Consider the following 13,970-nt stretch of genomic DNA (forward strand, 5'->3'; position numbering starts at 1 on the left):
ACATGGAATGTTATTACAACCTTTTAGATGTTATAGCAGCCTTTCATAATACATGCAATGAATATTATTACATTTATTAATTACATACAAAAACAAAATATGTTGGTAGTAATTTTATATTCGCTATGGAATAAAATTAATAAACAATAGAATGAAAGTTTGAAAACTGTCAGAAACCAAAAATTATCAGGATCTGTTATATGGTTTATGTAAAACCAAACAAAAAGAATACAATCTTTATTAGACTTAGTAGAGATTGATTGAGCTAGGCCAAATGCCTACCTCCAATTTAGAAGAAATGTCTTAGGATTTATCAGAAGGCGGAAAAAATAAAACTGTAGTATGTGTTAGCAGTATCTCTAAAACTCCTAACTCTCTGAAATATAAAATTTTATTAGAGTCAAATTTGCTACTGCTGCTGCTATTTAGTCACCAAGTTGTGTCCAACTCTTTGTGACCCAATGGACTGTAGCCTCCCAGGTTCCTCTGTCCATGGGATTTCCCAGGTGATAATATTGGAATAGGTTGCCATTTCCTTCTACAGGGGATATTCCTGACCCAGGGATTGAATCAAGGCTCCTGAATTGGCAGGCAAATTCTTTACCACTGAGCCATCAGGGAAGCCTCAAGTGTCAAGTTTACAGGCATCTTTATATTACCATGCTGTTGCTGCTGCTGCTGCTAAGTCGCTTCAGTCATGTCTGACTCTGTGCGACCCCATAGTTGGAGCCCACCAGGCTCCCCCATCCCTGGGATTCTCCAGGCAAGAACACTGGAGTGGATTGCCGTTTCTTTCTCCAATGCATGAAAGTGAAAAGTGAAAGTGAAGTCGCTCAGTTGTGTCCGACTCAGCGACCCCATGGACCATAGCCTACCAGGCTCCTCTGTCCATGGTATTTTACAGGCAAGAGTATATACCATGACATTATATTTATTATTTTTATAAAAAATTATATTTAATTTGAGTATAATATCTAAATTTCATAATAGAATATATATAGTGTTAAAATATTATATACTTCAAAATATTTTATTGGTAATAACAGAGTCATTTATTTCAAAATTGAGAGCATAAAAAAATCTCATGGCTTAATTTTTTAAAGCCTTACTATTATAGCAATCATTATGTATAAATATATATGTGTATGTAGGCATAAACATGCAGATATAAGTAGAATTAGAGATAAATATATTTATAGACATAGCCATAATCATAGACAAAGAGACAGAGATAGCAGTAGAAATGGATATACATCTATAAGTACTGTACATTGAACAAAGTAGTGTATACAGTGGATTAGTTTATTCATATATTTTGGGGGATCAAAAAATACCTGTTGGTTACTAGCTGTCCTGTGAGCAGTGGTGAATGAGGCTCATTAACTGTGAGGATCATAGATCTAAGACAGTTATCTTAATAGGTAGTGCCTAAATCACTGCCTTCTAAGACAATCTAAAATTTAAGAAAAAAAATAAAAAATCTAATACAAATTCTCAGTGCTCACAGGATTAGTTTCATGGACACATAGTTTGGATTTATTATTACACTCTCAAAACATAATGAAGAAAACATTTTGTACATGTATGGAACTTTGCTATTGTTTTATGGATGAGAATCAGTGTTTGTATTTGACAATTTTAATCAGATTTTCTTTTTTTTCTCAGTTGTATAAAGATATTAGTTCTTTCAGATGATATCTGCATTACATTTTTCTATTCTTTGTCACTTAGAGTTTCAGAATGTGATTTAAATTTTTTTATTGAAAAGAAACTCAACTGTGCATTATGAATTTTAAATAAAACTTTGATTTCCCCAAATGTTCTTTTCATATTATTAAATAAATATTATTTCATGAAATGTCAAATAGTGATGATTTGGTAGGTATCAAAGATTACTTTTGCTTCCCCCACTTTTTCCAGTAATTCCTTAATTTTAATCTTCTGATTTCACTGTCCACTACCAAAATATAAGCAAATCTGACCATGCTAACACATTTAACCTCCCTAGTTGCATATGCTTTAATAAATTAACAGATTAAGACATGTATTGAGTCATCTCTGAGTGTAAAATTTCTTCTAAATTGATTTCTTCATCCACACATTACATTATCAGTCAGTCTCTTCATTGACAATATAATTTAGGTAGAAAAACCCTTCATGGTTATTCAGTTCCAAAGGACTGGTATATATCCAGTCTTCTCTATTTCTGGTAGACCTTTATAGTGGTAGATTTGTTTGTTTTCACAATTTGTAGGATTAATGGCAGCTACTGCATTTTTTTTTGTTACTTAACATTTTATGAATTGCTTGTCCAAATTCTCTTCTGACCTTACATTATCCTTATGCTTGTACAGAGGAAAAAACCACTAAGGCAAAAAGGACCCCAGATGGGACTGTGGAAACAGAAAAAGACAGTAATAGGTCTGAAGATCCTTAGAGTTTCTTAACCTACTTCACAGCTCTGTCAAGAGCCAGTCAGCCATGATTAGAACTGTATATATATTCCAGAGAATATGTGAGCTTGTATTTCTTCCTCTAACCAAGGTAGAAATTTAATCTACTATATCTGTCATTAATAGACTGCCACTTAATGCCTGGTAAAATTGTATATATATATATATATATATATATATATATACACACACACACATATATATACACACACACACACATATGCCTTGGATGAATTTTCTCCTTAAAATACTAAATCTCTCTTTCTTACAGAGGTTTGTAAATGAATCTCTTCAAATTGAAATCATTTCTTTTTCCATTTCCATTTCACTCATTTCTTTCCTAAATTGAAAACTGAAATATGTCCAACCATTTTCTATTGTTTGTAGCAGTAACAGATTAATTAGTTTTCATAATTTACAGGATTAATAAGAACTGCTAAATTTTAGTTAATTATCATCAATAAAATATAACATTAGATCCATGAAGCTGTTAAAACTTCCTGCTTACCTCTCTTGCAGAAACCAATATGCAGAGCCGGAGTACAGTCATATACATCAGATTTGTCTTGTGGTTCCTTCTGCTCTGGGTACTCTTTGAGAAGTCACACACTGAAGAAGACATCATAATTACCACCAAGAATGGAAAAGTCAGGGGGATGCACTTGCCAGTACTTGGTGGCACAGTAACAGCCTTTCTTGGAATCCCGTATGCACAGCCACCTCTTGGTAGACTACGATTCAAAAAGCCACAATCTTTGACCAAGTGGCCTGATATTTGGAATGCCACAAAATATGCAAATTCTTGTTATCAGAACACAGATCAAAGTTTTCCAGGCTTCCTTGGTTCAGAGATGTGGAACCCAAACACTGACCTCAGTGAAGACTGTTTATATCTAAATGTGTGGATTCCAACACCTAAACCAAAAAATGCTACTGTAATGATATGGATCTACGGTGGTAGTTTTCAGACTGGAACATCATCTTTGCATGTTTATGATGGCAAGTTTCTGGCACGGGTTGAAAGAGTTATTGTGGTTTCAATGAACTATAGAGTGGGTGCCCTCGGATTCTTAGCTTTACCAGGAAATCCTGAGGCACCAGGGAATGTTGGTCTATTTGATCAACAGTTGGCTCTTCAGTGGGTCCAAAAAAACATAGCAGCCTTTGGTGGAAATCCTAAAAGTGTAACTCTCTTTGGAGAAAGTGCAGGAGCAGCTTCAGTTAGCCTTCATTTACTTTCTCCTGAAAGCCACCCGTTGTTTACCAGAGCTATTCTGCAAAGTGGATCCTCTAATGCTCCTTGGGCAGTGACATCTCGTTATGAAGCTAGGAACAGAACATTGACTTTAGCTAAATTTATTGGTTGCTCTAGAGAAAATGACACTGAGATAATCAAATGCCTTCGAAATAAAGATCCCCAGGAGATTCTTCGTCATGAAGTGTTTGTTGTCCCCTATGGTACACTCTTATCAGTAAATTTTGGTCCCACTGTGGATGGTGATTTTCTCACTGACATGCCAGACACACTACTCCAACTTGGACAGTTCAAAAAAACCCAGATCTTGGTGGGTGTTAATAAAGATGAAGGGACAGCATTTTTAGTATATGGTGCTCCTGGCTTCAGCAAAGATAACAATAGTATTATAACCAGAAAAGAATTTCAAGAAGGTTTAAAAATATTTTTTCCAGGAGTGAGTGAGTTTGGAAAGGAATCGATCCTTTTCCACTACATGGACTGGTTAGATGATCAGAGAGCTGAAAAGTACCGTGAGGCCTTGGATGATGTTGTTGGGGATTATAATATCATATGTCCTGCTTTGGAGTTCACCAAAAAGTTCTCAGATATGGGAAACAATGCCTTTTTCTACTACTTCGAGCACCGATCCTCCAAACTCCCTTGGCCAGAATGGATGGGAGTGATGCATGGTTATGAGATCGAATTTGTTTTTGGTTTGCCACTGGAAAGAAGAGTTAATTACACAAAAGCTGAGGAAATTTTTAGTAGATCCATTATGAAACGTTGGGCAAATTTTGCAAAATATGGGTAAGTGCCAATTTTTGTAATTGTTCTTGTTTGTTTTGTTTTGCTTAGCTTTGCATGTTCCCCAGTGTAGACTTCATTCAAGGTACAGAAACATTTTGATTATTTATTCTCTTCACACCTTAAGCTGGTTTTGTTTTTCATTATTTAGTACATTTCAGTTCCTTGCATCAGAGTGCTTAAAAGAAATAATCAAAGGACTTTTATGAAAAATATTTTCTGATTTCATTTCCAAAGCAGCATAAAGTACTTTAACAACGTTCCCCAAAGTTTGTATGGAACTAGATGTCCACCTTGCGAACAAGATGTCCACCTTGTCAAGTGCTTTTCAGCCTAAAAGTTCACAGTGTTCACATGTTTAAGAAGGAGCAGGAATATCTCTCTTTTGCTCATGCTCTTAAGCAGTGGTACACTGTTTCCTGATACACAAAGAAAGACATACCATCACAGGAAAATCAAAGGGCAGGATGGTATTCAGGTTGGTCCTCACATTACTCAAAATACAGAATTTGACATTTTATCAACGTTTTTTATTCCCTAATATGTTTGTTCAGAGGTTTTAGGTAACCTTGGTTGAACAAGAGCTGCAAGGCTCATCTTGTTTAGCTAAGCTGCTTTCCACTTGAGTAGTCACAAGGGTGACATTACATAATAAGAGATGCTACAAAAGAACATATTTTCCCTCATATGTTATAAATATTGTGATATTATCTCTTCAATAGTCAGAGGAAAAAATGCTCTTTTAATATCAATATATTTTCTATTTTTTAATACTTCATGTGTATAAAAAATAAGGATTTTGTAATAATGTGTAACCTCAAATTGAATTTTCTACACCAAAAATTTGTATCAGTGAGAATAACCAAAAAAATAAAAATTGGGGCATCTCTTTTTTTGAAAAATGCTTACAGAAACTCACAAACTGATTGATGCATTAATCCAATTTGTCATCCTATCTTTATAATCAAAAAGAATTTGGGGAATGATTTTCTTTCTGGTTTTATTTTCCGTCCTCCATTTGGTTTGTTTTTTATTTTATTTTTTAACTTTACAATATTGTATTGGTTTTGCCATATATCAAAATGAATCTACCACAGGTATGCATGTGTTCCCCATCCTGAACCCTCCTCCCTCCTTCCTCCCCATTACCATCCCTCTGGGTCGTCCCAGTGCACCAGCCCCAAGCGTCCAGTATCGTGCATCGAACCTTGGAATTCATTGTGTTGATGCTTCATGTTATTGTAGGTATCTTTCTACAAAGTATCTGTATTTTATAACTCCTCTCAAAATGTTTTGACACTTATTCACTGTATATAAGGCTAAAACTCTTCCATCTGGCATTAAGATGCTTCTCTAACCTTGCTACAACCCATTCTCCTTAGTACCTGTTTCTTTGGTAGAGGAATTATCACATGAATATCAAAGATTTCAAGTTTAACTATACCTTAGAACCTGTTCTTGCTGTGTGCCCTGTTTAGAAAATTTACCTCTCTCCTTTTTAATGACACAAGTCCTACTATTGTGTTGTTTTGACCAATTACATGTTTCATACAGAGTAACTTTAATTCTAAGAGTTGTAATTGCTTCAGACCTGTTTTACACTCCCAGAGAAACCATTGACAGTCATGTATCTAAATGCTATCTTTCATTTTATTCTGAGCCTCCTAAACTAGACTAAGATCTAACTTCTTGATAGAGAAGTTATGGTTTTATTGGATACTTATTGAAGTACTGACATTGGTATATGTCCCACTTCACAAATATTTAGATTCAGTAAGAACAAGTTAAACTTTTTTTTAAGATATGTAAGCTATTATCTGTAGCTGTACAATATATTACACCTTCTCAACATCAGCCTAAATTTCTGCTTAACAAGGAACATCTTATTTCTAGAGCTACTTTAGAATTATGTATATTTCATTCTGTTCTCTTCCTCAAGGCTTTAATCCACATTAAATCACTTGAATATGTTTTTAATTCTGTCTGACAATTCTAGAGATTATAAATAATTTAGGGGAACTATTAAGGTAATTTAAGGGAAACATCAACATTTCTTCAAAATATTGATGCCTATAATTTTTAAAAGACTTATATCTTACATGTTTAAATCATCAAGAAATATATATTTTCTTATTTCACAATGGAGAACACTGAGAACGAGGTGAAGTATCTATGGCAAATGAGTGCAACAGGTCAAGGAAGAGAATATTTGATAATTAATGGAATAAAAGATTGTTTAATCCTAATTTACTTCTATGATTAGCATACTTTAATAGGGAATAAATGAATATTGAAAAATTTTTATGTAATAGTAAATTCACATGAACAAGATTAAAACCATAAAGATTAAAGTAAACTTTTTAGTGTAGTTCAGTCATAGATACCATTCAGCAAGATACCAATTTAACCAGTGAGTTTCTTTATAGTCCATGCTTGCACAATTGGACAGAGATAATAATATGTCATATGCATTGAGATTTGACTTGATGGAAAACATAATGTTAATCTCCTGGTGTGCACTATATTTTTTCAAAGTATACCTATGTAATAAATACAGAAGCTTAGAATGATTAAATAAACTCCATGGTAACAAAGTTGGTTTAAGTGTCAGGTTGGGAAATCTACTCACATTCATTTGCCCACAAACATGATGTTTGATGTTCTCTTCCCAGGGAGATGCTCCCCCTTGGTTTGCCTCCACTCCCCATACCAAGGACATTTAACAGTATCTGGAGTTATTTTTTTATTTTTTTTAATTTTATTTTATTTTTAAACTTTATGTAATTGTATTAGTTTTGCCAAATATCAAAATGAATTCGCCACAGGTATACATGTGTTCCCCATCCTGAACCCTCCTCCCTCCTCCCTCCCCATACCATCCCTCTGGGTCGTCCCAGTGCTCTAGCCCCAAGCATCCAGTATCGTGCATCGATCCTGGACTTGCGACTCGTTTCATACATGACATTTTACTTGTTTCAATGCCATTCTCCCAAATCTTCCCACCCTCTCCCTCTCCCACAGAGTCCATAAGACTGTTCTATACATCAGTGTCTCTTTTGCTGTCTCGTACACAGGGTTATTGTTACCATCTTTCTAAATTCCGTATATATGCATTAGTATACTGTATTGGTGTTTTTCCTTCTGGCTTACTTCAATCTGTATAATAGGCTCCAGTTTCATCCACCTCATTAGAACTGATTCAAATGTATTCTTTTTAATGGCTGAGTAATACTCCATTGTGTATAGGTACCACTGCTTTCTTATCCATTCATCTGCTGATGGACATCTAGGTTGCTTCCATGTCCTGGCTATTATAAACAGTGCTGTGATGAACATTGGCGTACACGTGTCTCTTTCCCTTCTGGTTTCCTCAGTGTGTATGCCCAGCAGTGGGATTGCTGGATCATAAGGCAGTTCTATTTCCAGTTTTTTAATGAATCTCCACACTGTTCTCCATAGTGGCTGTACTAGTTTGCATTCCCACCAACAGTGTAAGAGGGTTCCCTTTTCTCCACACCCTCTCCAGCATTTATTATTTGTAGAATTTTGGATCGCAGCCATTCTGACTGGTGTGAAATGGAGTTATTTTTGAGTATCACTTCTGGAACTGGGGTGGGCTACTAGCTATATAGAGGCCAGGGATGCTGCTAAACTTCTTACAATGCTCAGGATAGTCCCCCAGCAACAAATTATGCATTCCAAATGTCAGTAATGCCTAGATTGGGAAACTGCAGATTTTTACTCCCATATAACCCCAAAATCACATACAAAGAAAGTAAAAAGTAGAAATAAGAGTTGTAATTATCATTCAGGAAAGTGAATTTTCAAGTACATGGTTCATAAAATGTTTTAATGTCTTTTTCTCCTTAAAGAATGTTTAGTATATGTTCTATTTCTTATTAGGACTAAGTTCAAAATAATTTTGAACTTTTCTTTGTGGTATTTTATTTTCCCAATGGGTTGTTTAGTAGTCTTTTATTTAACTTTCAGCTATTTGTATGATTTCTAGATAGTTTGTTGTGGATTTCTAATTTAATTCAGTTCTAGTTAGAGACTCTACTCAAGATTTTCCGTTTTGAAATATATTGAGAATTATTTTATGACCCAGATATGATTCATATGGGTGATTATTTTATGTGCTCTTGAAAAGAATGCCTGTTATTATTTGGTATGATTAATTAATTAGTAAATTAATTAATTCATGGTTTCTCAGGTCTTCTAATGTTTTTGTCTACTTATTTTAAATACTGAGAGAAGGGTACTAACATCTTTCATTATAATTGTGATTCTGTTTATTTCTCCACTTAATTCTACTAATTTTTCTTTTACTATTTTAAATTTATACTATTAACTCCGTGCACATTTAGGATTATGTATTCCTGATTAGTTGACTTTTATCATTTTGAAATGTCTCTGTCCTGAAATTGACTTTGCCTAATATTAAGATACATACATCAAGTTTCTCATGCTATGTTTGCACAATATATTTTGTTCCATCCTTTTACTCTAACTCATCTAATTAAAAAAAAAAAAAAGAAACCTTTCTTAGATTTAGCATGATTAACCCAATTGGCATTTAGTATAATTATCAATGTGTTTGTTTAAATCTACCATCTTGCTATTTTGAATCCGTCCTTCTTATTGCTCCTTTGCAACTCGTTCCTCTTTAATGTTTATGCTGTTGTATTTTTTATGGATGTTTAGTTTGTCTTTAATTTTTTCCCCAGTGTTTGTTTTAACACTAAAATTGTTTCACTTATAACTATCTACTTAGAGTTAATACTGACCTACTTTGCTGACATTTCCCACTTTCTAAACAATTCATGCTTCCTATTTTCCATTTCACTCTTAACTACTTCACAACTGTAAGAAATTAGCAATAAAGTTTCATGTATTCTCCTCATTTTTTATATTGTCCTATGTTTATGGAATATATAATATAAAATATCTCTTAAAATTGTATTTGTTTCTTACAAGTTATATTCATGTAAATTCATAAAATAAAAAGCATAGTCTTTTATGTTTACTTGTGTGTTCAGTGGGGTTTCCCTGGTGGCTCAGATGGTAAAGAATCTACCTGCAATTTAGAAGACCTGTATTCCATCACTGGGTTGGGGAGATTTGGAGAATGAAATGGCAGTCCACTCCAGGATTCTTGCCTGGAAATTTCTGTGGGCATATATCATTTCCAGTGTTCTTGACCCTTCCTATGGATTCTAATTGTCATCTGGAATTTTTTTCCTTTGTGCTAAAAAACATCCTTTAGAATTTCTCATTGGCAGTTTGAATAGTTACAAATTCTCTCAACATTTTTTTTTTTAATCTGAAGATACCTTTATTTTCCTTTGATTGAATGAATTTTTTTTTAAAGATAGATTTCTGGTTTAATCTTTTTTTTTCTTTTTTTTCATCAGTTTAAAGATATGTCCCATTATCTTCTTGTCTCTACAGTTCTGATGTAAAGTGGACCTTTATTTGTATGATTGCCCTCTCTATACAATGTAAAAAATTTTTTTCTCTGGTTGATTTCAAAATTTCCTCTTTATCTTTGGTTTCAATTGTTTATCCATGGTATTTCCAAGAATGATTTGTCTAGGGATTTTGTCTTGTTTTGTTTTTGTCTGATGTTTGCTAAGCTTAGTAATTTTTAATATCACATTTGAGAAAATTTGTATCAGTATTCCATCAAATATTATTTCTGCCCCATTCTCACTCTCATCTCCTTCTAGAACTCCAATTATACATGCACTAGATTATTAAATTTTTTCCCGCAGGTCACTAAACTTCTGTTGCCTTTTCTTCAGATTTGCAAATTAGATACATTTTAAAATTTTCTCTACAAGCTCAATGACTCTTTTTGTATCATCTCCAATCTGTGATTGAAGGTAACCAATGAATTTTTTATTTCACTTATTTTAGTTTTCAGATTGAATTTTTTTCAGTAGTTTCATTATTTTGCTGAGTTCCTCCCTGTTTTCTATTTAGATATTATTCTTTAAGTTCCTGAACATATTTAAAATAGCTGCTTTAAGTTGCTCATTCAATATCTAGTTGATGGGTTCATGTACTGTTTTCCTATTTCTTTGCATGTCTAGAAATTTTCACATTTGTACTAGACTTTGTGGATGATGCAGCAGAAATTCTATATTATTTTAGTCTTCTCTGAAGAATATATACTTCCACTGAATGATGGTTGTTTGTTTTTAATTTTACCAGACAGTTCAATTAAGAGATATGTATATACTTCAATTTGTCTGAAGTATGTGTAGACTTCGTTTTATATTTTGAGTGAATCCATGAAAGGTCCAAAATATTTTATAGACTCGTATAGACGAGATACGCAGGTTCAATCTTCTGGGTCAGGAAGATCCCTTGGAATAAGAAACGGCAACCCATTCCAGTCTTGTTGCCTGGAGAATCCCATGGACAGAGGAGCCTGGCAGGGTACAGTCCATGGGGTCGCAGAGAGCCGGACATGACTGAGGACACACATACACCATGGTAGAGATAGACTGGGTCTCCTTAATCTGAAGTTATGGCCTTCCACTCAGCTGGCCTGCATATTAATGAGATGAAAGCAAAGTGTTGACAACATTATACTAGTTATTCACTCTCCAGCTGTCCCATCTCTTCTGCTTTCAGCCATGCAGTCTCTTCTCTTTTCCCAGTCTCTCATGTACTTGCTCTGAATATATTCAGCCCAGGCCTCAGCCAAAGATGTGCAGGGAGACCTGTCCCACAGATTCTAGCTACTTCAATACCCCAGAATTCTTATTTCTGTTTTTTAGCCTCAGTGAAGCTACTGTACTCTGCTTAGGTTCAAGCTCCCTGCATCTTGGATAGCCAGTTATCTTCATGTGAGTAACCACAGTAAACATGGCCTCACCTTGAAGTACCTCTTCTCTCAAATAACATAGACTTGTGTTGCCTGTTATCCAGTTCCTGAAACTCGTCATTTTATTGTTTTGTTTTTTGCTTTTGGTCCAGTATATACTTGTCTATGGTGGGACAGTTAATCCAGTTTCAATTATTCCATCATGGGTGACAATGAAAGCCCAACCCGATTTGTATTTTAAGAGAATCTTAACCTTTATGTACTTCATTCAGTTCCATGAAATTCATTTTTCCAGTTACTTTAAAAACACTTGTCAATTTCCAAGATATAGGTTAAAAAAACAACTTTTAAAATTTCATTTCTTTGCAAAAATAAAGAAAACGTTATCCTGTGAAAGCACTAAATAGTATTTGAATTTAGTATCTTTAGTTGCATGGTTTGAAATTCCTTATAAAATATATACTATATTACTTAAGCCTTAGCTAATTGGAATTAACTACCTATATGCATTTTGCCTGCTTTTGCTTTTCCCTCAATCCCATCTCTAAAATGAATTTAAATCTAGATCCAAATAGCAGGCATGTGCATCACACCCAGTATCCTATAATAGGAGATATTAAAATATCAATATAACATATATATATCCATCAGTTATTCAGCTAGTCAATACCTTGATGACCAATAGATTAGATTAACCAGCACTTAATGATGTATCTTCAGCACTACCTCAGTGATACAGGAAATTGGTGAAATCAAACTTGATTTGTCAAACAGACCAGAACAACTAAAGGAGGAAAATAAGCCAAAATACAATTAGTATAACGTCAGACAGAGGATGGTTATTCCTGGACCCCTCCAATTGCCTCCTGCTGCTGCAGAGCATCATTTGTTTACTGTGTTCTCTCTGGGTGCTATTTTCAGAATTCCTTCAGGGCACCGCCTCCAGTTGAGCTATTCACAGTGCAGTTACATAGCCTTCCCCATCATAAGTGATAGCCCTGATGTGTCCAGTGTTAATCTTACTAGGGATCCTTTGTGTATAATCTCAGCCAAGTGACTTAGCATCCCTTACTGTGTTTTCCTATCTGAAAAAATGAGGCTATAAATATACCTCCCTTACTGACATGTTGAAATAAACCTTATCATTGACAGGAAACTGCATTCCTCTATTTCATTAAAAAATTCTGTTTTTCCCCTACCAAGCATAAACTACTTCAATCTATTCGTATCAAAGTTTAAACTTGGCTTCTTCCTCCAAATGTGAAATTGTTTAACTTCCTGGCTCAGCATTAGTCAAGTTTTCAAACAAATAAAGGTAAACTACAAAATTGAGGCAATTAACTTTCTTCTGTCTCTTTGGTGAGAATTCGTTTATTCAGGATCCTCTAAATTGGTTAATGTTCCCTAATACTTTTTTTTTTTTTTGGCCAGAAATAAATGGTATGACACAAATACTTTTTGTCCTATTTTGATGTCATGAAACCAAAAAGTTACTTAGCAAAGGATTTTTAGTAATCTCACAGCAGTATACCTGCTGTTATCCTCATGTGTCTTATTTATTTACTATTTATTCCCTTGGAGTGTGAGGAACAACTTTTTTACATAGGAATGAAACTATATTACTAAACTTTCAGTCCCCTAGTTTACTGATCTGTATAAAATAAATATGAACAGTTCATGACATTTGTCCTGGAAAGTAGGTGAGATTAAATGAATGCTGAGTCATAATTTCTTAGTGCACAAGATTATTTTGAATAATTGTCGGCATTTAAAATAGGCTTGCTTCTGTGTACTAAACTGTAATTACAACCATCAGAAATTTACAGATTTGCCAGATTTCTAAAATAATGAACTTTATAGCTATATTCCAGATATATATAAGATGGGTATTACACATGTACTTCCATAACTTCATTATACTAGTAGGAATATGCTTATTTTCTAATATTTATATAAAGTTTATTTAATAATATTTAGTTTTTAATAGGTGTATTTCTCTTGTGTTTACGTATATATGACACAAGAAATAAAGTAATTGAAATAACACTTCAATTCCAGTTAATTTTCAAACAAATCTGTTTTCTTTGTATGTTCTTTTTCATCTCCTGGAATCATTTTATATTTTTAAAAGGTAATAGAAAACTGAAGAAAAGTTAAAAAGAAAATGTTAGTGGAGAACTAGTGCCCCTTTATTCTAATTCTCTGTATAGGGATGTAGCGTGCATCTGTTCTCATTTGATTGAGTTCATATCCTGTTACCAAGAAATTAATTTTAAAATTACACTTGAGTTTATTTTTATTTTATTTTTCATCTTGAAATATATATTCTAGGACTTAATTACAATATACCTCTTAAGAAGCAATTTCTTAAATATACTAAAATGGTAGCAGTTGAAGATAGTTTTAAAGTGAACAGTATGATTAAACTGACAAGGTATGAAATATATGTATGGTATTATTAGAATGAAAATTTGCTGAAATGATGACACTATCTAACATTTCTGATGAGAAGAGTGTGGTCCATAGAAGAATAGTGAATTGGAGCTAAGAGGTGACAGAACAAAGATTAACTATGACTCAAGACTATTAACTTTCATTTCCTTCTATTATCCATTCACCAGGCTGCCTTCACCATGAATTA

General features: G+C 33.8%; 1 protein-coding gene across 1 annotated transcript in view; it reads left to right on the top strand.

The window, feature by feature from the left end:
• Positions 1-13,970, top strand: part of BCHE (butyrylcholinesterase) — a 78,546-nt gene that overhangs the window by 3,545 nt on the left and 61,031 nt on the right. Inside the window, exon 2 of the mRNA XM_027542077.1 lies at positions 2,973-4,497. Coding sequence (XP_027397878.1) covers positions 2,973-4,497 — 1,525 coding nt within the window. The remainder of the gene's footprint in view (positions 1-2,972; positions 4,498-13,970) is intronic.

This window comes from Bos indicus x Bos taurus, chromosome 1, assembly GCF_003369695.1.
Source record: "Bos indicus x Bos taurus breed Angus x Brahman F1 hybrid chromosome 1, Bos_hybrid_MaternalHap_v2.0, whole genome shotgun sequence".
Classification (NCBI taxonomy): domain Eukaryota; kingdom Metazoa; phylum Chordata; class Mammalia; order Artiodactyla; family Bovidae; genus Bos; species Bos indicus x Bos taurus.